This window comes from Genypterus blacodes, unplaced genomic scaffold (genome assembly GCF_046128005.1).
Source record: "Genypterus blacodes isolate CSIRO-AG114 ecotype Tasmania unplaced genomic scaffold, CSIRO-AGI_Gbla_v1 ptg000120l_1, whole genome shotgun sequence".
Taxonomy (NCBI): domain Eukaryota; kingdom Metazoa; phylum Chordata; class Actinopteri; order Ophidiiformes; family Ophidiidae; genus Genypterus; species Genypterus blacodes.
In genome coordinates, this window is record NW_027466923.1 from 166,826 (window position 1) to 189,420 (window position 22,595).

The 22,595-nt window shown below is 46.2% G+C and overlaps 3 protein-coding genes across 5 annotated transcripts in view; 2 read left to right on the top strand and 1 right to left on the bottom strand.

Annotated features, from left to right (window-relative positions):
• Nucleotides 1-6,739, top strand: part of LOC143010044 (3',5'-cyclic-AMP phosphodiesterase 4B-like) — a 37,072-nt gene extending 30,333 nt beyond the window's left edge. For all 3 annotated transcript variants that reach the window (XM_076162175.1, XM_076162176.1, XM_076162178.1), the window contains 9 exons: nucleotides 1,106-1,199; nucleotides 2,421-2,629; nucleotides 2,726-2,824; nucleotides 3,186-3,350; nucleotides 3,468-3,567; nucleotides 3,768-3,922; nucleotides 4,044-4,166; nucleotides 4,250-4,432; nucleotides 4,528-6,739. In XM_076162175.1, coding sequence (XP_076018290.1) covers nucleotides 1,106-1,199; nucleotides 2,421-2,629; nucleotides 2,726-2,824; nucleotides 3,186-3,350; nucleotides 3,468-3,567; nucleotides 3,768-3,922; nucleotides 4,044-4,166; nucleotides 4,250-4,432; nucleotides 4,528-4,875 — 1,476 coding nt within the window. In that variant the 3' untranslated portion in view covers nucleotides 4,876-6,739. The remainder of the gene's footprint in view (nucleotides 1-1,105; nucleotides 1,200-2,420; nucleotides 2,630-2,725; nucleotides 2,825-3,185; nucleotides 3,351-3,467; nucleotides 3,568-3,767; nucleotides 3,923-4,043; nucleotides 4,167-4,249; nucleotides 4,433-4,527) is intronic.
• Nucleotides 6,740-11,543: 4,804 nt separating this feature from the next.
• On the top strand, nucleotides 11,544-15,533 carry fzr1b (fizzy/cell division cycle 20 related 1b). The gene is made up of 14 exons (XM_076162397.1): nucleotides 11,544-11,768; nucleotides 12,092-12,262; nucleotides 12,468-12,572; nucleotides 12,670-12,733; nucleotides 12,811-12,938; nucleotides 13,243-13,325; nucleotides 13,418-13,601; nucleotides 13,719-13,784; nucleotides 14,065-14,167; nucleotides 14,299-14,480; nucleotides 14,563-14,796; nucleotides 14,993-15,097; nucleotides 15,243-15,335; nucleotides 15,466-15,533. The coding sequence occupies exons 2-14, from the start codon at nucleotides 12,185-12,187 to the stop codon at nucleotides 15,505-15,507; spliced, it is 1,467 nt and encodes a 488-aa protein (XP_076018512.1). The 5' UTR covers nucleotides 11,544-11,768; nucleotides 12,092-12,184; the 3' UTR covers nucleotides 15,508-15,533.
• A 743-nt stretch (nucleotides 15,534-16,276) lies between these two features.
• On the bottom strand, nucleotides 16,277-22,338 carry LOC143010155 (importin-13-like). Its single transcript, XM_076162356.1, has 21 exons — nucleotides 22,270-22,338; nucleotides 21,659-21,784; nucleotides 20,919-21,568; nucleotides 20,698-20,838; nucleotides 20,471-20,612; nucleotides 20,197-20,363; nucleotides 19,936-20,056; nucleotides 19,299-19,446; nucleotides 19,033-19,214; nucleotides 18,771-18,797; nucleotides 18,449-18,583; nucleotides 18,136-18,282; nucleotides 17,963-18,043; nucleotides 17,727-17,864; nucleotides 17,531-17,627; nucleotides 17,397-17,449; nucleotides 17,244-17,310; nucleotides 17,069-17,127; nucleotides 16,868-16,957; nucleotides 16,481-16,662; nucleotides 16,277-16,370 (listed from the first exon to the last, which is right to left on the bottom strand). Exons 1-21 carry the CDS (start codon nucleotides 22,336-22,338, stop codon nucleotides 16,277-16,279), a joined length of 2,916 nt encoding a protein of 971 aa, XP_076018471.1.
• Nucleotides 22,339-22,595: the final 257 nt, after the last annotated feature.

The window sequence follows — 22,595 nt, forward strand, 5'->3', positions numbered from 1 at the left end:
AGAAAGGAGGGGGAGAGAGGAAAGAGACAGAGACAGACAGAGGGAGATGTGGGGGGGTTCTCCAAACTCCTGTTTTCTGCAGTGGTGTGCCTGGTTCAGTCAGGGTGGGAGGCAGCCAGAGATTCCACCAGCCTGTCTGCCACAGGGGATGATGGGAGCCCCCCTCCTCTCTCTCTTCCTCCATCCCTCCTTTTCTTTTTCTCCCTCTGTTTGAGCCTGCCTTTGCTCCTTAAAACTGAGCTTGGGAACGCTGGAACCCCCCATCCTCCCCTAGCCTAGACCCAGAGAGCGAGGTTTAGAGACGGGGACGGAGGCAGAAAGAACAAGAGAAACGGGGGAGACGAAAGAAGAAAAGATTGATCGGAGCCAGGGAGATTCCGTCGTTCCCAGCGTCGGATTGTGATCACTTTTTGGAAAACAGGGAGGGGGGGCGACAGAATGAGGAGGCGTGTTTGGCTGGAGATGTAGGGGGGTTTGTCACAGCCCCTCTCTAGAGGGTTCAGCTGGGGATTTGTTTTTTGTTAACGGTAGTCGACCGTCGGAATCCGGCAATTTGCTGGCGCCTTGTGCTGCAGGGTTGCGCTCAGCCTTGGGGGTCCACTCAGAGAGGAGCATTCAGGGCTTCTGCTGGGGAGCACCAGGGGCTCAGCACAGCTCAGCACCATGCCTGAGGCCAACTACCTGTTCTCTGTGTCCTGGGGATACATCAAGGTGTGTCTCCGAAAGAGTTTGATTGGAAGGACCGGATGGTGTTTGTGTCTTTGTGTGTGCGCCATCATGTCATCCTCACTTTATCCACATTGATCATATGTGTTTGATTAGAGAGTGATGATTTCCAGCCGATGGCTCTGGTTGCATTTTAATGGGGGGGAATCTGGTACACATTGTGTGTAAACATTGTGTTCTCTTGTTTTTGTTGGAAAGCTAAGTGGTCAAGCTCGGTGTCAAACCAGGACCTATACACATGAAAGCAAACCTGATCTGGTGCTCTCATGGGACATGTCAAGTGGAAAAGGCTTATAGATGAATATGATGGTGGTTGTCCTATTAAAGTGTATTATTTTGTCTAAATTTGATCATTTGTGTTGTGTCTCTGTGCCTACAGTTCAAAAGGATGCTGAACAGGGAGCTAAGCCACCTGTCAGAGATGAGTCGCTCGGGTAACCAAGTGTCAGAGTACATCTCCAATACCTTCCTAGGTGAGCCCAGCAACACACACACACAGAAATCTACTTGAATGCACTCGGATTAAATGATCTCTCTGTCTCAAAGTTGGATTTAGTTATGCCACCTTTGATTTTGCTGAATATGCACAAGTCACAATATGCTGCTCTGTATTTACACAAGGTCATTAGGTTACTGTAAGCATGTACTGAGTGAGAGAGAAACTCCTAGTTGGTCTGCACCGCTACTCTCAAACCAGTCTGATCTGGTCTGAGAGAGAGAAGGAGAGAGAGATGTGGAGGGAGGAATGGGGCGAGACTTCAGTCTGTGGAGAACATAGGGGGAGAAAATGGCAATGTGTGTGTGCCATCAGGCTCAGATAGACACTGCATTATTCATACTGTAGCAGCGTTATTGTGACTCGCCGCCCATCCTGCAACTTGCCAACCAATAAGCTTTTCAACCTATACAATACATCCTGCTCAGTGGGGGGCAACAGACCAGGTCACCAGCAGCACCCTGCCATCCAGGTCACAGCCCTGGAACACGACACATCATGTGATGATAAAGTAGAAATAATGAGTGGAGACATGTATCGATACTCCAAAATTATGAGCTTGAGAGGGATGCTTTGTGGCGACGGTACAAGTGGAGCGGATGAGGACGGAGGGAGGGAGGGAGGGGGGCTCATCTTAGCGGTTTTGGTGTCGTCTGCATTGCACCTGTCGGGTGTAGTGAGATGGTTTGCAGCTTGTTTTCTCACTGTGGTGTGTGTTTGTGTGTGGTATACACTGCATGTGAATCACACTCATCTGAAAGCGACCACTTGCTAGCAATAAACCCACATTCTCAGAAGTCCCTCCTAAGCATTTCAGCTTATCGTGGGCCAGTTGTTGGTGATACAACGTGTTTCAAGGAATATATTTCTGTACAGTTGTTGCTTAACCATCTAAAGAGAGGAAGTGTCACAGGGGAAGGAAATGTATGCACAGAACACTTACGTCAAATGATGAGTGATGGGATGTGATCACATGCTTGAGAAATATCCCAGTAAATCCATTTGCAATTTCATTCAATTACTCAGAGTACACCCAACGGCAATTTCAATCTGATGAGGGCGTTTAAATGACGTAAATCAACATGACCTTAATTCTATTAGACTGCTCATCTGTGTCTTTACTCCATATTCAAGACTATACAACCTGTTTTTGTCCTTGCGGATAATCAAATTGAACTTTCGCTTCTATATTCCACAGACAAACAGAATGAGTTGGAGCTTCCATGTCCAGTTCCCAAGTCCAGGGAAAGAAAGAGGAGGCAGGCCCATCAGGGTCAACCACAGCAGCAGGGTGGGATGATGACCCAGATCAGCGGGGTGAGGAAGGTCAGCCATACGCCGAGCATCTCGGGGTGCTCAGTCAATCGCTTTGGGGTGAAGACTGACCAAGAGGAGCTTCTGTCAAAGGTAAGCAGAGGACAAAGCTCTGATAATGGCTGGGTGCCTGCTGTCATGTGGGTAAATACCTCCACTCACATTCTTCCCTTTGTTCTTCTCTAATAGGACCTGGAGAACATCAATAGATGGGGCCTGAACATCTTCAAGGTGGCGGAGCACTCCCACAACCGGCCACTCACATGCATCATGTACACCATCTTTCAGGTCAGTGTCCTGCGTCTTCATCCCACTTACCCTCCACCTCCTCACCAACACAGAAAGACGCACACTCGCTCACAAATGGCTTTAAAAAGCACGACGCTGTAGTGAGTCACCACCACACAGCCCACCTCAGTGTGCGCAGTAGGGCCTCAGCTATGTTCAGCTGTCAGCATCACTACAGATGGGGGAACATCTGCTAGAGGGGACGTGAACACATACAATTGATTTCTAACAGTGATTCATCCTGGCCCGTTTTAGATTTCTATCCGTTTCTCAAGGACTTGATTGACAATTTGGTGGAGAAAAAACATTTTCTTCTCATCCTTAAGCTCTTGTTTTCCCTCTTTCTGTGTGTCACGTACAGGAGCGAGACTTGATGAGGACGTTCAAGATTCCAACAGACACCTTTGTGACGTTCATGCTGACCCTGGAGAGTCACTATCACTCTGACGTGGCCTACCACAACAGCCTGCACGCTGCTGATGTAGCCCAGTCTGCACACATCCTGCTGTCTACTCCGGCCCTGGATGTAAGTTCCTCTTTCTTCGATCATTTCCTTATTATATGAAGTTACTGGGTAGTTTCAAAACTCTACCGCAATAACCCCAACCACTGTTAATCACTGTTTCATTCTTTTCACATGCAGGCGGTCTTCACTGATCTGGAGATCTTGGCAGCCATTTTTGCTGCAGCCATTCATGATGTGGATCACCCAGGAGTCTCCAACCAGTTCCTCATCAACACCAGTAAGTCCTCTTTGGCGCTTCCTCACAAAAAACTGTACAAAGGTTTATGAATATTAGTGTTTTGCTAGGGATCGTCTCCAACAATCTTAGGTTTTTTTCGGGACATCCGCTTGTTACCATAGTTACCTGGCCCGAGTTAAAAAAGCCAATGCTCCATTTAATTTCTCACTTCCTGTCATTTCTGCTCTCTCTCTCTGTAGACTCGGAGCTAGCTTTGATGTACAACGATGAGTCAGTGCTGGAGAACCACCACCTGGCTGTGGGCTTCAAACTGCTGCAGGAAGACAACTGCGACATTTTCCAAAATGTCGGCAAGATACAGAAGCAGACGCTCAGGAGGATGGTGATCGACATGGTGAGGGAACGGCTGCGTTAACTGCATCCTTTTCTACGCTGCCGCCATTTCTTGCTTTCTATCTTTGTCTGTTTGAATCTCACATCATTCCTCATCTTTTCCCTGTTTTGCCTTTTTCCAGGTTTTGGCAACAGACATGTCTAAACACATGAGCTTGCTGGCTGATCTGAAGACCATGGTGGAGACTAAGAAGGTGACCAGCTCTGGAGTCCTGCTGTTGGACAATTATACAGACCGGATGCAGGTAATGGCCGCTCGCCTACCTCACACACTCTGACTCACATGGTGATCACGATGCACGATGCTTAACCGGCTCCTCTTCTGTAGGTTCTGCGTAACATGGTTCACTGTGCTGACCTGAGCAACCCCACCAAGCCCCTGGACCTGTACCGGCAGTGGACAGACAGGATCATGAACGAGTTCTTCCACCAGGGAGACAGAGAGAGGGAGAGGGGAATGGAGATCAGCCCCATGTGTGACAAACACACGGCCTCGGTGGAGAGAACACAGGTAGAGAACACATGATGATGATAATCAACAGGCAATCATACAGTTAAAAGAGCAGTTTTCATTTTTACTAATATGTATCCCTTTAATTTCTCCAGGTGGGCTTTATTGATTACATCGTCCACCCTCTGTGGGAGACGTGGGCAGACTTGGTCCACCCCGACGCCCAGGACATTCTAGACATGCTGGAGGACAACAGGAACTGGTACCAGAGCATGATCCCTCAGAGTCCCTCACCTCCGTTTTACACCGGTGACGGTGGGGACGACGCACAGGGCGAGTTGGAGGGGGGACGTGTCGCCAATAACTTCCAGTTCGAACTGACACTTGATGGACAGGGTGGAGACGGGGAGTCTGGGCTGATGGAGACAGCTGATGAGTGTGATGATGTCACTCTGGAGGATCAGTGCTCTAAGCAGGACAGCGGCTCCCCGGCTGAAACATAGCTGATCCTCACTGTGTGCGGGCGCAGCAGGTTTTGCTGTTATGGCTAATTCATTTTATTGCAGTGGAGAAATCCTGCAATCTGGCTCTGCGGAGCTGCCGTGCTGAGAGGACCTGAGTGATTACGGGGCTCCGGAAGCACGGAAACCCTGTGGCAGTTTGTTTTTCAGCCCCGAGAAGAGACGCAGACGAGCGTCGCCTCAGTTCTTTGACGGAGGGGCACTCCTGCTCGGGCGGGTCTGGATGTTAGTCCTCACAAGGAAAGTGAAGTGGACGATATCATTCAGTGTAGTGGGACAAGTACAAACCCTGAATTTGCACTTCAGGACATTTTCTATGTTCGTTTTCGAACTTTTGTATTGTGTTGGGATTTGATGCCATCTGGTAAAAGTGTCCAACCAAACTACCGGCCTGCAACTTATCTGCGGCCGCGTAGTTCACATTGTTTTCTAACACAAACAGAAGTTGTGTGCCTTTTTTACAACCGTGTCTTTTCTAAGTGTTTTTATAATTTATTGGACACATTCATGTTGCCCGTATGATGCGTTTTTTTCTACAAAAACAACAAGTTTGTCTCACACAGTCTTCCAAATGTTCTGGCAATAGTAGAAGCTGGCTCTCAGCGGAGGGTTCACTCAGTGTGTTTCTGCAATCATTTGACTTCCCAGCACACTTTGCACTTTGTGTCACAAAGGATGAAGTTTCTAAGGTGTGAACATAAAACATGACAAGGCAAAATTATTTATTCACCCAAACTTTTACTGCAATAATTCATCAGATAAGCAAATAAATGACTCATAATTCAGCTTTTTTTTCTTAGTATGGTAAAAATACGAGGAAAAATATGAATTCTAAAAAATCTGTATATAAATCCAAAGATCTTGCAAAGAAAGCACTTTTATGAATTCACTGCCACCTTACTGTCACACGTCAAGCTGTCTGGATTATTATAACCAATTATGAATTGAAATTCCCCCAACTAAACGATCTCGTCACATTTTGTTGACAGTAATGGAAATCTGATTGACATACGTGACATACTTGGAGCTTTGAACGACTGTAGACTGGGACCACATTTAAAAGACACTTAGTACTGATAGAATAATCGTATCTTGTTGTTTTTATTCCAGCACTTTCAAAATTTTTCGGCAGTTTCTGCAGCTGGTTGCAGAATCTGTCCAACACTACCTTAAAGGTACCACATTGTAAGGTGAAACCATCGGTGTGTGTGTGTGGGGGGGTGAGGGGTAGGGGATCAATATCATGCATCAACATGATACTTCTGCCCCTGTGTGTGTGTGTGTGTGTGTGTACGTGCAAGTGATCACCGAGTCGCACAGTCTCTTGTTGCACCCAGCTGTATCGTGCCGACCTTTCAGCTGTTTGTAACGGTATATTTATTATATTTTACCTTGTACATGTTGATATTGATTGATATTCACTGTTCATGTCATGTCTGGTAGTATTTATACGTGCTACCACAGGTCAAATCATTATTTGACTAAACTTGTCGGGTAGTTCTGTTTTATTGTTTTTTGCCAGCTATTTTTTTTTTGCAGTTGGATTTCGACTATTTTAATTTTGAAAAGTTTCCAGAAATGTTTGTACATACGACTTCAAACCTACAGCATCTCCTCTATTGAAGTGCTCGGCAAAATCTTTTAGTGGAGAAGGTTGTAGGCTGGATATTAGTTTAGTGTACGGTGACGGGTCATTGTACAGCAATACGGGAACATTTGCTGAAATTTTATAACATTGTTTCAAATGTATTTTCAGTGTTTTCCTCACAATGTATGGTCAAATGGTGTATGTTGTGCTCAACAAATGTTTTTTATCGGATTATTAAAATGGGCATGTATTACCGACCTTTCTGTTCTGGCTCTGTATGTTACTGGATCATCACAGATTTAGGTATAAATGAATCGTGTGGTTGAGAACAAAGCTGAGACCGGCAGAGGTCTCAGGAAAATGTCCTGATACACGTAATGACCTTCACAGTATGACTCAGAGGTCACCAGGTGCTTTCCCTTAGCTTTACTCGTGTGGGATGTTACATTTCATCGCATCTCTAGAAGACTCGAGACACTTTCCTGCAATCAAAATGTCTGAAGTGATTTGGTGAGTCCACAACAAGGTTCAACAGAGGGGGAAGCTGGTTGGAAATAACAGAGGGAGGGAATGTTCTCATCTGCTGAAAATGTCTTAGGTTTTAACTCATTTCACCTCGGTGACATCTTCCCCTCTGCCTGGGTTCAGTCCACCTGGCTGTGGTGCTGCTGGACACTGAGCAGGCAGAGTAAACAGGAAGCTTAGAGATAGTGATGCTAGAGATAGTGATGCTATGTGCTGAGCCCTCAGGGCATTCACTCTCCCATGGCCATGAACGCCTCTGTGTGTGCAGATAAGAATCTGGCATACGTGATGCACATGAGGCCAGAGAGAATGAAATTAGCATGAAACCAAAGATGACTTTGACAGATTTCATTTCCTGACTCACAGATGAAACGCAACACAACAAATATGATCTATAAAAACATTTTCTTATGAAACCTGGCATGCATCCCTGACGTCCTATAATGTGCCGTACCTCATACACGTCAAAATCATTATGCATGACCTTTTTCTGCTACGATTGAACATTTCATTCATGGTTCCTGCATGGACAGCCAGTAAAGTGCCTTGTAGCATAAAAGTTTCCCAGTACTTAGTAGAGAGTGTTACAAAAAGAGACGCATGTAAAAGTAGTTTAACTTCTCTGACAACATACTACACCCATATGTTATCATTGCAAATTTAGTTTTTGCCAATCAAACAGAAACCTGAACCGTATTTCCCTTCTGTAAGATTCAGCAGAAATGAGGCAACTGTTTACTCTAAACTCTGGTGCACACGGAAACAAGTGTTTTGCACGGTGGTGGTCCGTACTGCCATGGTGATGGGCAGGCAGTGTGTGTGTTTGAAACCCTGACATATTGTGGTTTGTTGGTGACTTACGTCAGCAGGATGAGGGCAGACAGATCCAGCCCCTGCAGCAATGTCTGAACTGTGTGCAGGCCAGAGGCTCCTCCATGCATCCAGTTGTCACCCTGCATTCTCCACTATGCTGGCCAGGCCCTGAAAGCACCCACGGCCCGGGGCCAAGGCAGACAGGAAGAGAACCACTTCCAGCAAAACAAACCTGCTCTCTCCATATCCACATTATAAAAACAAATGCCTTCCTGAAGTTTCTCCTTGCCAGCTGCTGTTTGTTTTTATTTGGGTTGACAGTAAGGACTGAAGTCAACCGGCCAGTTAGTTGGAATAGTGGAATAGTGAGTAATATAGGGCATTCCAGGGTAATTCAGCAAAGGTGCAGGCCTGTGGATGGCAGAGATCCGCTTGGAGTGGCTGAGACAGACGGGAAAGGAAGTGCAAGGACCTTTCAAAAGAAAATGATGAATCTGGAAAAGATCAGACAAAGCATTTAGTTTCCTCTCAGGCCAGCTTTTTTTTTAATGTGTCTGTTTCAGTGTCTCGTGTTTTATGGACTCTAAAAAAGCAGGATTAGGACAATAACAGGATGTGTCCATCCCAAAAAAATGTCACACATCATCCAGTTATCAAACACGACGGCAGCCATCACAGATACGCCATTGTTTCTCTCAGTGTGGTTTTGCTTTTGCATGCAAATGTCTCAAATGTCCTGAACTACATGGAATGTGTACTGCAGCGGTTACATAACCAGCAGAACAAGCAAAACCTATGAGAGGTATCAGAACAAAGCCAGGATAGGAGACATCTTCATCATGTAAAGCACCTCGTCTGTGTCACACCAAGTGTATTATGATGTGTTTAAGGACATTTGCGATGATTCTTCTGGGCTCTTCACCCTGGATACAGCAAACAGCAAACAAGCTGCTCAGACATGGAAAGGAACATCCCTGTGGGGACGAAACAGATCAGCACACAAAACACACACACACACAAACACACACACAAACACACACACAGACAACCTGATCAGCAAATAAAAACCCGAACTCCTTTATTCAACACTGCTGTGAAATGTGGAGGCAGCCAACTGGATGTGGCCCTGAGGGAAGAAGTAAGAATGACTTATGAGTATCGGTTACGCACAACAGATGCACAAACCTCAGTGTACTCACACAATCGCAACATCAACGAGAGAGCGCTCAGTTTACATGTGTAGCATTGACAGACAACCGACTATACCTGGATGAATGTAGATGAATGTACCGCCCAATTCAGAACCAGATCCAAATCAGATGTCCCCTATTCATGATCTCTTTTGTGGTCATGGGACACACACAGCTGATTTGTGTTGATGGTTGATGTTTCTCTTTTGATGACATTAACAGAAATGTCAGAAACTTTCTCTCTTGCAGTGATAACAAAAGTGAAAATAAAAATGCAGCTCTGCCTCAAAATTTAATCAAGCGTTCCACTTCTCCACAAAATGGCGTAAAAACTTTCTGAGTTACCCTGCTAACACATAAAACACACACACACACACAAACACACTCACACAGGCACATCAGGAGGCTATCTGCTTGCAATATGTGCTATGATCTGTAGTGACTTTCAACAAGAAACCAAAGTACGCATGTTGTTCTTTTAATTTGACTCAGATCAGTTGTTGCCCAGCCATAATAGACAAACACACACGCACACACACACACTCAGGGAGAGAGAGAGAGAGAGAGGGAGAGAGAGAGCAGCTGTCAAACCAACGTAGTGCGTGGGAGGATATGAACAATATGTGGCACAGACTGTGGATAATAAGAGAGAGAGAGAGCGAGAGAGAGATGGTGAGAAGACACATGAACACGGCATGAAACTAAGAGCTATGCCGTCTGACGAGAATTGAAACAAACAACATTCTCAAGTCTTTGGCATGAGCACAGTGTTAACTTCAAATCAGTCAGACGCATCCAGAGGCCTGATTGGTGTCTTAAACAATGAGTTTATTCCTGTGATTCACTATTAAATGCAGTCAAAAAAATTGGACTTTACTACCCTGTGAATATGCGCTTGCAGCTTGTATTATGATTTTCAATTGCCATCAAACCTGTGTGTAAGAGTGTGTAAATATTGTGAGCCAAAATAACACAACAACACAATAGCTGTGCATCTGTCTCTGAAATAATGTTGCCGTATTTTCTGCCACAAATTTTGTTTTTGACCTTTAATCTTGATCATCTCTTACAGCTTTTTCCATCCTAAAAAACATCACTTCACGTCTCGTCATCGCTGAAGAGATGAGATTAGTCAGACATTGTTTTTTTGCTGCGATTTCCAGTAAAGTTCTGAGAGCATTGCAGTCAACAACCATTGACCAGGCTTCCTCTCAGTCTCAGTCCCCCTACACTGCACCGTATTACAGGAATGATAAGGCCACAGCATTTCCCCTCCACCCTGAGCAGGGCAGACAGCTGTTCTCCCACAAGACGCTGCCCTCCATAGAGGCATGAGGCTCTTAAACGTGGCTGTGGCTGCACGTTGCTCAGTGGAGCTGATGGAGGATGCAGATAAGACGGTCTGTTGTGACTTCGCCGTCTAAAACCGAATGTGGGGGCTGTCAGATAGCACTGATAGCAATCTTGTTTGTGTCTGTATCGCAAGGGGGGAATGTGTGCATGGAAAGTGAATAAACATATAGACTGGGTGAGCGTACGTGTGTGTTTATCATAGAAGAGGATACCAGCACAGAAATGAGATTAGAAACAATTTGCTGTATAAGCAATGCCTGCATGTGGGTATTAATTAAGTAAGGCAAGTTGAGGAAAGTTTGCAAGCTGACATATCAACAAAGGATGATTTTCTTGCAGGATGTCAAAGGGCAGGGTGGCAATTGGTGTGAACGTGCCAGGGAGCCTCCAGACAGGCCGTACCCTGTCTGTGCTCTGCTCTGTCAGTGGCTCTCACTAAATCCCTGGCAGCCACATTACAGCCTTTCCTCCCTCGTTTTCTCTCTCTTCCAATATTAAAATCACTCAGAGTGACCGCCACATGAAAGGGTTCAGTGAGTGAACTTGTTAGCGGTGTGCTCCTACTGCAAACTCTGCCTTCCACCTTGATAACAAGGATGACGCACAATCAAGGGGCAAATGCTTAATTTCTCCAACGTCACCGAAATGCTCTGGTGTATGCACGAGTTACCAATAACCTCCATTCTTCACTTGAAAGACAGCAACTCATGCGGCCTTCTACAGCCACAAAAGGCTCTGTGGTTGTTGTGCTCTTTGTGACGAGTAAACTAAAAACAATGAGTAATATTGGAGTAGTGCCCCTTTAAATTGTTAAATAGCCAAGTATTATAGATGAATTTCATATTTTCTGATAAGCATATCATCATTGAAAACATGTCTAAACATGAATAAACAACTGCCGGACAAAAACACTGCAAACAGGCTTATATCACAGTGCAACAGCGACACCCTGTGGCTCCGTGTCTTCCTAGTACGTTTTTGTAAGAGTAAAACATATACCATGATTATTTGGGGGATCTGAGTAGTAATGTCAGTATAATATTGATATGTTTGATTTGTTTATATTTTTATATAAAAACGGGGACATACTTTATTTATTCATTTATTTATCATAATATCAGACGGATTCTTTCTTGGTTATTTCAGTTGCAGTTAACCTGTCTTCCTGTAGGTGTCGCTGTAGAGCGCTGCGCAGAGCACAAGTCAACTCAAGAAATTCTGCTCCAGCTGATTTCTGGCCGCCATCTTTGCCCTGAACATAAACAACAGCAGCGAGTTGCGTGGACATTTCACGTTTCTGCTGACACTCGGCAGAGAACAACACTAAAGAACCGCCGCGTTGCCGATTTGTTTCTTCAGCCAAACATGTCGGTGTGTTTGGAGGCTTGAGCCGCCGTGTGAGCCCGGTAAGGACGCGTCACTACCACGCAGGTCCTCAGCTGATGTTACACTGCTGGCTTGGAATTGTTGTATCACGACAATGATACCATGACAACAGTGTCACTGTCAGTAGCGCTAATGTAACGAGTTCAACATCAACACCTGTGAATGTATCCTGTCTGTTTGATCGTGAAAATGTGACATATACGTCATTTTAAACCGGCAGCGTTTACAGTAACACAACCTAAACCTGATGACTGACAGGCTAACCACAGTGTGCTAACCTAGCCGCAGAGCTAATTGTATCTCATTTAGTGTCTGTTCCGATGTTTGCTCTCATGTTGCACAGAGATGGAGATCCGGCCTGGGTCTCCTTGCTGGGCGGCTGTGGAGGTTTAAAGAGGAAGGGGCGGGCGGCACAGGGGGACGAGGTCCGAGGAAGATGGACCAAGACTACGAGAGACGCCTTCTGAGGCAGATCAACCACCAGAACCTGCCCGCTGAGGCCCGGCTGACTAAGGTGAGTGTGTTTAGAAGTGTGGCTGTGATGCTTAACACACACTTGTAAGGAAAACAATTGTAGCTTCATATTTAGGTCTTAAACAGTGTGGTTGACCCATGAGCAGGTGTAAGCAGGTCAATGACATCACACAATATCTGCCACCTGTCCATTCCTTCTTATTATTATTACACACACGCACCACACCTCTCTGTCTCCACCTCAGTGTGGTGGAAGTGCGACCTGTAGTCCGGTCAGCGTGAAGTCGGGGGATCGCTTCATTCCCACTCGAGCTGGAAGCAACTGGAGCATCAACTTCCACTACGCCAACGTGAGCCATTTGTACATCTCCACATTCTGTCAGCTGTCTGTCATTACAACATTACCGGTAATTCTTAGTCTCATAACGACGGCTCTTGTGTTTACAGGAGAACTGTCACTCTCCCAGCCAGAACAATAAAGCAAAGGATGCCAGTTCAGACTCAAGCAAAGGTCAGCAGAGTCACTTTACATGCAGTTTTCTTTCATTTTAAGACTTCTATCAGTTATTCTTGCTGTCTCCTCTCCAGATGCCGTTGCTTATGCTGCTCTGTTAAGAAATGAATTACTGGGGGCGGGAATAGAGACGGTGCCGGACCCTCACACAGAGGACAGACGGCACGCGGTCCTGTCTCAAGACTCTCACAGCCTTTTTAGGGTAAGAGCCATGAAGGAAGAGTCCCAAAACTGCACAGAATGTTTGGTTAACCCTTTAATCTTCATAATTCTAAGCTTTGCCTGTAACAAACCCTAACTATGCTTTGGTAAATCACACATCAAAGTCCAGGAACAGGATTAATGAATGAATTCTTCCAGTTGTGTTTGTGATTGCTGTTAACATTAACTGATCGTCTGAAAAGCAAATAGGAAAAGGAAACGGCAGAAAGTTGCTGACCCCAGTTGCCCTTGGTGACCAACAGCTCCTAACTCTGACCTCTGCTTTGTGTGTGAATTTTCCACAGTACACAGTCCACACTAAGAGAGTGCCTTTTGATAGCGATAATGAAGTCTCACCTTACTCCCTTTCTCCGCTTAGTAACAAGAGGTAGGAAACACTTGCTGCCTGCTGAGTGACTGAACACACACTGAGCCCTTCAGGTGAGACACTGACGCCTTCTTCTCCTTCTCCCACCACAGTCACAAGCTGCTCCGCTCCCCTCGTAAACCAGCCCGTAAGATCTCAAAGATCCCCTTCAAAGTGCTGGACGCTCCGGAGCTGCAGGATGACTTCTACCTCAACCTGGTTGACTGGTCGGCAGGAAACCTGCTCAGCGTGGGCCTGGGAGCCTGCGTCTACCTGTGGAGTGCCTGCACCAGCCAGGTCAAGGGGGCACACAGAATTTCTCATCAATCACCTGTCAGGGATCAGGGAAAAGAATAAAGTCTGTATTGGATCTGCATGCAAAGCCGTAGTGACTGGATGTTCTCGTCTTTACAGGTGACAAGGTTATGTGACCTCTCAGTGGATGGAGACTCTGTTACCTCAGTTTGTTGGAATGAGCGGGTGAGCATCCGGCCCTTAATCGTGTGTGTGTGTGTGTGTGTGTGTGTGTGTGTGTGTGTGTGTGTGTGTGTGTGTGTGTGTGTGTGTGTGTGTGTGTGTGTGTGTGTGTGTGTGTGTGTGTGTGTGTGTGTGTGTGTGTGTGTGTGTGTGTGTGTGTGTGTGTGTGTGTGTGTGTGTGTGTGTGTGTGTGTGTGTGTGTGTGTGTGTGTGTGTGAGACAGCAGTATGAGAGAAGAGAGAAACAGATGTGCTCTGTCTCGCCGTGGCTCTGCTCCTCACAGGGAAGCCTGGTTGCTGTTGGAACCCATAAGGGCTACGTTCAGATCTGGGACGCAGCGGGAGGAAGGAAGCTGACCAGTCTGGAAGGTCACTCAGCACGTGTAGGTCAGTGGCAGCGAGGGATTTAAGTTTATTTTGACACTACAACGTCACAACTCCAGCTGACTACAACAGGTGGAGACACAGATATCTGGGTTGTGTTCTGAGCTCCTCCACTCTGCCTCTCTGTGCTGAAGGTGCTCTGGCGTGGAACGGGGAGCAGCTGTCGTCGGGCAGCAGGGATCGAGTAATCCTACAACGGGATGTGAGGACGCCCCCTTCTGCTGAGAGGAGGCTGCAAGGGCACAGGCAAGAAGTGTGCGGCCTGAAATGGTCACCTGATCACCAGCACCTCGCGTCCGGGGGCAATGACAACAAGGTGAGAGATGAAGATGGAGATTGATCGAATGGTTTACAGTTGGAAAGTGTTTAGTGGTGTCATCTCTCCTTCTCTTGTCCAGTTGCTGGTGTGGAACAGTTCCAGTCTGCTCCCGGTGCAGCAGTACAGTGACCATCTGGCAGCAGTGAAGGCCATCGCCTGGTCCCCACACCAGCACGGGCTGCTGGCGTCTGGGGGCGGCACTGCTGACCGCTGCCTGCGCTTCTGGAACACGCTGACAGGCCAGGCACTGCAGAGCACAGACACGGGCTCCCAGGTCTGCAACCTGGCCTGGTCCAAACACGCCAATGAGCTGGTGAGAAGACACACACACACACACACACACAAAAGTCATTGCAAAACCAAAACATTCCAACTAACTTGTAGGTAATAGCACAGAGCACAGACTGCAGCCCTCAAGATTGACAGTTTGGCCCCCTAACTGTATAAGAAATGGTGAATTCATTTCTTCCTAAAGTGCTTTCAGTACATTGCTGTTCTTTTCTTCTTAGGTGAGCACTCACGGCTACTCTCAGAACCAGATTTTGGTGTGGAAGTACCCCTCACTCACTCAAGTGGCCAAGCTGACGGGACATTCCTATAGAGTGCTGTACCTGGTAAGACCACAAGGGGGCGTTAACCAACACTCACTCATTGTTGAGACGTTGCTACTTGTCAGTTTCTCCCTCCCTGGAGCTTTTACCTTTGTTTACCAACAAACATGTACCAGCTGTATCTTCCTTCCTATTTCTCCCTCCTCAGGCAGTATCACCGGACGGGGAGGCCATTGTTACCGGTGCCGGGGATGAGACGCTACGATTCTGGAACGTCTTCAGTAAAACACGCTGCACCAAGGTACAGCGACACACAATCATTTACAGAGAGGGTTTATTGTTTAGTTGTCAGTACCTCACACAAAGAAAACATTTAAATACACATAATAATACAATTAAGTTAACATTAACACTTTTTCTGTGTTCTGTAGGAATCAAAGTCTGTGCTAAACCTGTTCACAAGAATCCGATAGTGAACGCTGTGGGCCAGGAGTCTTTGTGGAGGATCAGTGATGAGGATGACAGCGAGTCTCAAACACAATTTTTTCTTTCAACCATGCAGTCCGAACTTCAAGGACAACTGCCATCCTTCCAAGGTGTTGTCACTGGTTACCAAGCAGTCTGTAGTCAGGAGATGTTCTGTTGTGGAAGTGATCAAAAGTCGTTCTATGTATTAGGGGAAGTGTACATGTACAAGAGTTATAAGCTATATAGTGTAATGACGTGACATTTTTAAAAGGCTCTCCTTTGTAACAGAGAGAAGAGGCCGGGGTCGGGGGGGTTTCTATATTTTGATAATGTGTGTGTATATGACCTACAACAGTATACATCAGAGAGAAGAAATAAATACGTGCACACAACCACGGCTGCAAAGGTTCATGGTTTATTGGGTGTTTGTCTGTGACTGTTACATGTCTGCAGATAGAAAAGGAGCAAACTTGTCACAGGCCAGTTTATTACTCTGAAACAGAACTGACAGAGATATTTTCAACCAGACAAACAAGTTGCGTACAAAGATAGTCAGTGTAGTAATGCTTTGGCTCAGTCCAGTGTATTACTATTTGTGTTAGTCCAGTAGCATCTGCCTGTAAACAAAAGAAAAGAAATCACAATCTGCTAAATATGTTTATTGTTTCTACTCTTGAAGGTTCCATTCAGATTCTTGCGTTAGATAATCTCTTGACTTTTCCCAGAGACTCACTTAGGAAACAAAAGTCTGATGCAGAGAGAGAGCAGCTCAGGTTAGTAATCGGAGTATCCGGCCCCCTGCAGGCCTCGGCACAGCACAGAGAACTCCTTTACAATCTCCCTCATGTGACGCTTGTTGGTTTGTTCCCTGGAAGATTGACGAGATAAAAAACAACATGTCACCTACGGGATTAACTTAAATCTCCTGCAAATGACTCTCGGCTGCATCTCTTCAATTTGTTCCAGTTAAATCTTTACCTTAGGAGCTGCTGGGTAAACGTGTCCTTCTGCTCTGTGGAGACGTGTGCAGAGGGGAAGCCGGGGGTCTGCAGGGTCTCCTTCAGCCACTGGGTGAGCAGCACCTGACAATATCTGTTTAGACTCAGCAGCACATCAGAGAAGTGTTCAGTCAGACTGCGGGGAGATCCGCCTCCAACCGCCTGTGACGGGAATTAAAAGACAAAAAAACAATTTGGTCACTTTAAATGACACAAAATCACAGGAACTTAGTGTCCATTTTTGAAACAACACAGGACTATTTCCTGTTTTTCATTATACAATCGTCTCCGGCTCATCACCAATGGCCTTTATTTCCATTATATAGTACACTGTTCATATCCAGGTCTTGTTTACAGACATGTTCACCTGCAGTATGGTCTCTGTCAGCAGCTTCCCATCCTTTTGCACCACTTCTCCTATAGATGGAACATCTTTACATCGAGGCAACAACTCTGTCTGCCGGGGATGGAACACAAACGCAACAATGTCTCAGCTGACGAGTAGAAATCGGACAGGAAACAGTCAAACACTAAAAAGCAAATAATTATCATTTCAGTCTGGACTCACAAAAAAGAAACTGGCAGATTTAACTGTTGGCGTCTCTGGGAATTTGAGCGATAGAACTCCTGGAGGAAGGAGAGAGGGGGTAAAGTAAGTAAGGAAGTAAAAGTAAACAAAATATCTATAAAGCAATCCAAATCTCACTGATCTCTCCTGCATTAGATCATGTAATAATACTCACCACAGTAAAACAGCGCTTTCACATCCAGCTGCTCAGACAGGTACAACTCAGGCTTCCTTTTAAGAATCTACTAGTCAGAAACACACGTGTGTTTAGTCAAGGGTTCAGTTTTTGACTTTTTTTAGACAGACAGGTATTATGTATTCAACCAACCTGAGCGTGAAGCTGCATAAATGATTCTGCAATATCGGGATGATCCCTTGGACCTGAGCGGTAAAGACATCATGAGACGAGATACAATGGTGCAACTAGAATTTAAAATTCATTTCTCTGCACTCCTTTGCTACCTCGCTGAAATATGGCGAGCGTGGCTGATGTCAACACTTCAATAAGGCTTTTGATGGACGGGACGTGCTGGTCCTCTATAGCAAATATGAGAACCATCTAAGACAGAGACATATTTGATGTTATGCTTGGTTGGTTTGTGACACAGAATGAGGAGTTTATTGGGCTTTACTGAGGCATTGATCTGCAGGGGCGTACCTGACGTGCCAGATCTAGAGCAGAGGCTTGTGGGAAGGCGCTATAGATCTGCCCCAGCATCTCATTCAGCTGAGCCACCATCGGCCCGAAATCGTGTAGGAGGGTTCGAACTGACTTATCGAATACCCCACACACTGCCTGGGGTGGAGACAGAGTAGCATAAGCAAGTGTGAGTCAGTGAACGCATCATTGTGTGCTGATTGTGTGTATTCACAGAATCAGCCTGAGCTTCCTACCTCGACCACGTCTGAGTCATCTAGCCACTTGCTGAGGATGGTCTGGATTAAAGTAAATACTTGCTGTAATACAACCACAACCTAAAAGAGGGAAATAAAACCTGGTTTCATTTATCAAACAATACACACAGTCAATTCTATGGGGAGCCAATTACATATTTACATGCACGTACTGGGTTATGTGCAGTCTGGGACGGTGTGAGTCTGGGATTGACTGCTCCCTCTAGACTGTCTGTCTGTCTGCTGGTGTCCAGAGTGGTAAAGAGGCTGGATAGCATTCCCAGAATATGGATAATGGAGCGTTTATTAGGGGGATTGGGCTGCAAAGAGAGAGATGAATGGGAAAACATGGGATGAAACTGGATGTAAAACGCAGAGCACTATCAATTCTTTCTGGACATTATGCCAGCGTTATTGTCTGTATTGAAAAAAAAAAAAAAAAAAAAAGATTGTCTGTGAAGTTGCATGAGTTTCTATAGCCTTTACCTCCTGCTGAACCAGGGTATCCAGCTGCTGAACGTGAGGGGAGATAAGGGAGTGAAGTCTGCCCAGGATCTCCTCTGCTGGCAGCGCAGACAGCAGGAAACCCAGGGCCTGCATCAGCCACATGCACTGGCTACTCTATACACACACACACACACACACACACACACACACACACACACACACACACACACACACACACACACACACACACACACACACACACACACACACACACACACACACACACACAGATCTCTCTGAGGGTTGGCACAGTCATATTTCTGGAGAAGATGATGATAAATGATGAAGGCTGATTACTCACCTTGTGGATGTCTTTCACCAGTGCATCCTGTGGTTTGTAGAAAAAAAGCTTTTATTTCTATTTTACTGATTGTTGTTGTTGTTGTACTGATTCTATTCTATTCTTCACATCACATTTGACTTTTTAGACCTGAGTAAATTTTGCTGCCACTTAACATGACACAAAGTACATCATCTCCATTTAGCTTAAATCAAATAGTTTCTTCTATTTCCTCCTCCACTGTGTCATTGTGAAACGGCCTGCATGCACCTGTGTGGCTGACCTGTGACACAGTCAGGATGTCCTGGACGTACGGGGCGAGGTCGTGCCGACACTCCCTGCAGATCCTCTTCAGAGTGGACACGCTGGACACAGACAGCTCTGCCTTCAGAAGGCCCTGGAGCAGCATGGGTAATATGCCGCTAAGCATCACCGGGTGGTCGGCCAGCCACTCAGCCAGGGACCCTGGTCATCAACGGGGAAAATACAGTAAGTATAACTCCACTAAATCCACTTGCAGCACAGTAATAAGCAGATGTGTGCAGGTACCTATGGTGTACATCACTGTGTCCGCCAGCATCACGTTGCTGATGTTGATTCTGGGGATCAGACCGATAAGTCCCGGGATGACGTCGGAGTAGTTCACATCTATGGTCTCAGCGATGGACTGGAAGCCAAATAACAAAGCCTCCGTGTCCTGGAGAGGGAGGCACAGGGATGCTGAGAACAAACACCATCTACAGGTAGTTAGAGTACATTTGCTCTAGATATTGTTTTCTAATGGCAATAAATGAATAAGGTATGCAGCTTTCTGTTGTTAGATTACATTCAGCTGTGGATGGATTTAAAGTAGTAGTAAAGTAAAGTGTCTACAATCTCCACTGTGTGTTTATATGTATTGACACAATTCAGCTACACCTGCAGACATCTAATGCCTTTGGCTGCATGAGTGAGTGAGTGTTAAATGCTGATTGCACTGATTCTTAACCATTGGGAATTCATACTTGAAATGTTGAAATTGAAATGAATGTGCACGTAATTGCGGACGAGAGGTCAAGAGTCTTGCTGTGGGGGAAGCGTTTATCCGGCTGTCACGTTAAATATGGCACAGGGGACAGCACGCTACACACAAGCAATGTCTAGATGTGTGTTTCATTGGCACAGTAGGAAGGGGTAGATGCATTACCTGCCATATTGCGGCCTGCTGAGGGTCCATCAGCTGCCTCCCCAGCCTGTCGTAGAGGTTACTGAGAAGCTCCGCCCCCAGCATCTCATACACATACATCAGAGTGTCAGATATGTCCACTCTGCAAGTTATAAAAAGTTGTGTCAAAAATCCATTACCTTCAGTCCGCTCACACTGAAGTCTGATTCGTTAAAGACGTTTTAGAGCTCCCTTTTTTTTTTTTTTCATTAAAGACGTTTTAGAGCTCCCTCCATGTCTCACCTGTAGATCCTGAACTGCTCCCTGTCATCAGAGGACCAGGAGGCGTACTCCTCCTGAGAGGGGTAGTGGGATTTATGTAGCAGCACGTCCACCAGCTGGAAGTAGACTGGCCTGTAAACCTGCAGATAAACTGCCTGCTTCTCCTCCTCGAAAGACAAGATGTCGTCCTGAAAAAGCAACGGATAACAAAATGTGAACTCGTCTGATTTTCACTTCTCAGTAACATTTGATTAGTAGACTTTTATACTTCATTACACATTTGTGGTGTCAGTACCTGCAGAGTGTACCAGAAGGTGAGTGTGAGGGAGCTGGTGGTCTCGCTCACTGGGTAGTGCCCCGGGATGCCGGTGCAGAACAGAATCATGTTGACCAAAGCCAGATATTCCTGCCAGTGATCAACCTGTTCTAGTAAAACCCTGTCAACAACAAAAATAATGATCCAAAAGTAAGAAATAAAGGTAATCTATTACAGCCAGGATGTGTGTGCGTACGCGTGTGTACCTGGAGTGTGTTTCCCCCAGAGCAACAGCGATACGACAGATACCGTGTGAGGTCTCCATGTCCCCGTCCTGAGCCGCTGCCTTCAGCTGGTCATGGAGGCCGAGCACCAGAGGCATCAAGTTGACCAGAGCTTCAGTGAACCTGCACAGAGACCATTCAGTGCCACCTCACACGCAAACAGAGTCATGTCATGTGTGTGTGAGTGAGTGAGTGTGTCTCACCTCTGGCAGTCGGGCTGTGAGATGGCATTAACTATGGTCTCCACTGCTGTGTCAAACAGCTCTGGGTTGTCCAGTGCAGTGAAGCAGTCCTGCACCAGACCCTGGCTCTCTGCTAACGGCACATCCAACGCCACCCAGCTGGACAAGCAGCGCAGCACCTTCTCCTTCACCTGGTTTGTGGAGTCCTGGCTTTGGAGGAGCTGACGCAGCATAGGACACAACACTTCCCACTCTTCAGTCAGGGCCTCCCTCAGCTGGGTGCGACGAGCTTGAGCCAGGCGGCTGCTCTGGAACTCCTCTGGCAGCACAGTGAGGAGCTCCAGCAGAGCGAGGCAGTGAGCGTGGGGGTCCCGTGCAGCCTCGGCAGCTGAACCGGACGCTCCACAGTCAGTTTCAGCTTTCTGCGGCTGGAACGCTCTCACAATGTCTGCTACGGGTTTGGACCAAGCCTGTGGTATTAAGTTCAGAGCCAAGGAGGCCAAGGCTACACATAGCCTCGTCAGGACCATTTTGGGCCCCAAGGAGAAGTGTAAGATGTGGGAGAGGAGCTGCACCCTGAGGCTCTGATGCTGGTCAGTGGGGAGGTCGCTCCAGTGACGGGAGATCTTGATGTGGAGGGTGCTGGCACCAAAAAACTGAATCTCTGGGAGCTGTTAAGACAGGGAATGACGATATGGCTGCTGTATACAGTGTGCATGAGAAATATCTCGTTTTCTTGTTTCTGACATTCATCAACAAACCTTGTCTGGGCTGAGCAGAGCCCAACAGAACTGCCAGGCCTGAGCAGAAGCCTGGGCCTGGGTCAGCCACTTCTGGGCCACATTCTTATGCTCCATATCCGGGTCGAAGTACAGCTGGTAGAGCGCCTGAGGGGGTCGAGAACAAAAACTGATAAACATGGAATGAACTGGACAAGGAGGAAAGTTACTGCGGATCAAAATCACGGCAGTACCAGAACAACGCTGAACTTTGTGTGTGTGTGTGTGTGTGTGTGTGTTTGTACTCACTGGGTTGCAGTTACACATACACACCCAACAGCTAATTATGCATAGTGGATGAACAATTGTTTGAATGAAGTAAAAATGTGTTGTCATAGTAACTAATCCAAAGCACATGGTCACAGTTATTATTAGGACAGCATATGCTTATAGCTGGTATCATGTTACAAAAGGTCTGTAAGGCTAATCTGCTGCTGTTTCCATTTGTTTTAAGGTGAAGATTTAAGAATATTCTATTAATTTCAGTGTATCAGATCAATATCACATCAACTGTTTATGTTTATAGGAGCCTATAATATGTGAAATTAGTACCGACCCATAGATGCAGATGCCTGTCTCACTCACTCACTCACCGACTCCACATTGTCCACTGTTGTCTCCAGCTCCCCCGGCCTTTCTTCTGGACTGTCTGGCGGCTCCATGTGATGAAAAAAATGAGGAAATCCTTCAAAAGTTCAAGTTTGAAAATGAAATCAAAGCAACTGAAGTATACAGAGGAGGTTTCAGATGTGTCCTTCAGCTCATTCATCCGTATGTGGACACACTGACTGACCCCTCTGCACACCTCCAACTTGTTTCCTCACGTTAACTATGACAGAAGTTTGACTGGTATCCAGCTATCACCTGTCAAGCTCTATGGCAACAAAATAATACATCCGTCAATAACGATGAATGAAGC

What these genes read in the sequence shown, in the direction of transcription:
- LOC143010155 (XM_076162356.1), bottom strand. Translation starts at nt 22,338, where the DNA reads ATGGAGCCGCCAGACAGTCCAGAAGAAAGGCCGGGGGAGCTGGAGACA. An exon ending in GAGCAGTTCAGGATCTACAG is followed by an intron (nt 20,057 to 20,196) that starts GTGAGACATGGA and finishes TATAACTTGCAG; the next exon opens with AGTGGACATATCTGACACTC. An exon ending in TGACAGAGACCATACTGCAG is followed by an intron (nt 16,663 to 16,867) that starts GTGAACATGTCT and finishes TTCCCGTCACAG; the next exon opens with GCGGTTGGAGGCGGATCTCC.
- fzr1b (XM_076162397.1), top strand. Translation starts at nt 12,185, where the DNA reads ATGGACCAAGACTACGAGAGACGCCTTCTGAGGCAGATCAACCACCAG. An exon ending in ACTCTCACAGCCTTTTTAGG is followed by an intron (nt 12,939 to 13,242) that starts GTAAGAGCCATG and finishes AATTTTCCACAG; the next exon opens with TACACAGTCCACACTAAGAG. An exon ending in AGGTCACTCAGCACGTGTAG is followed by an intron (nt 14,168 to 14,298) that starts GTCAGTGGCAGC and finishes TCTGTGCTGAAG; the next exon opens with GTGCTCTGGCGTGGAACGGG.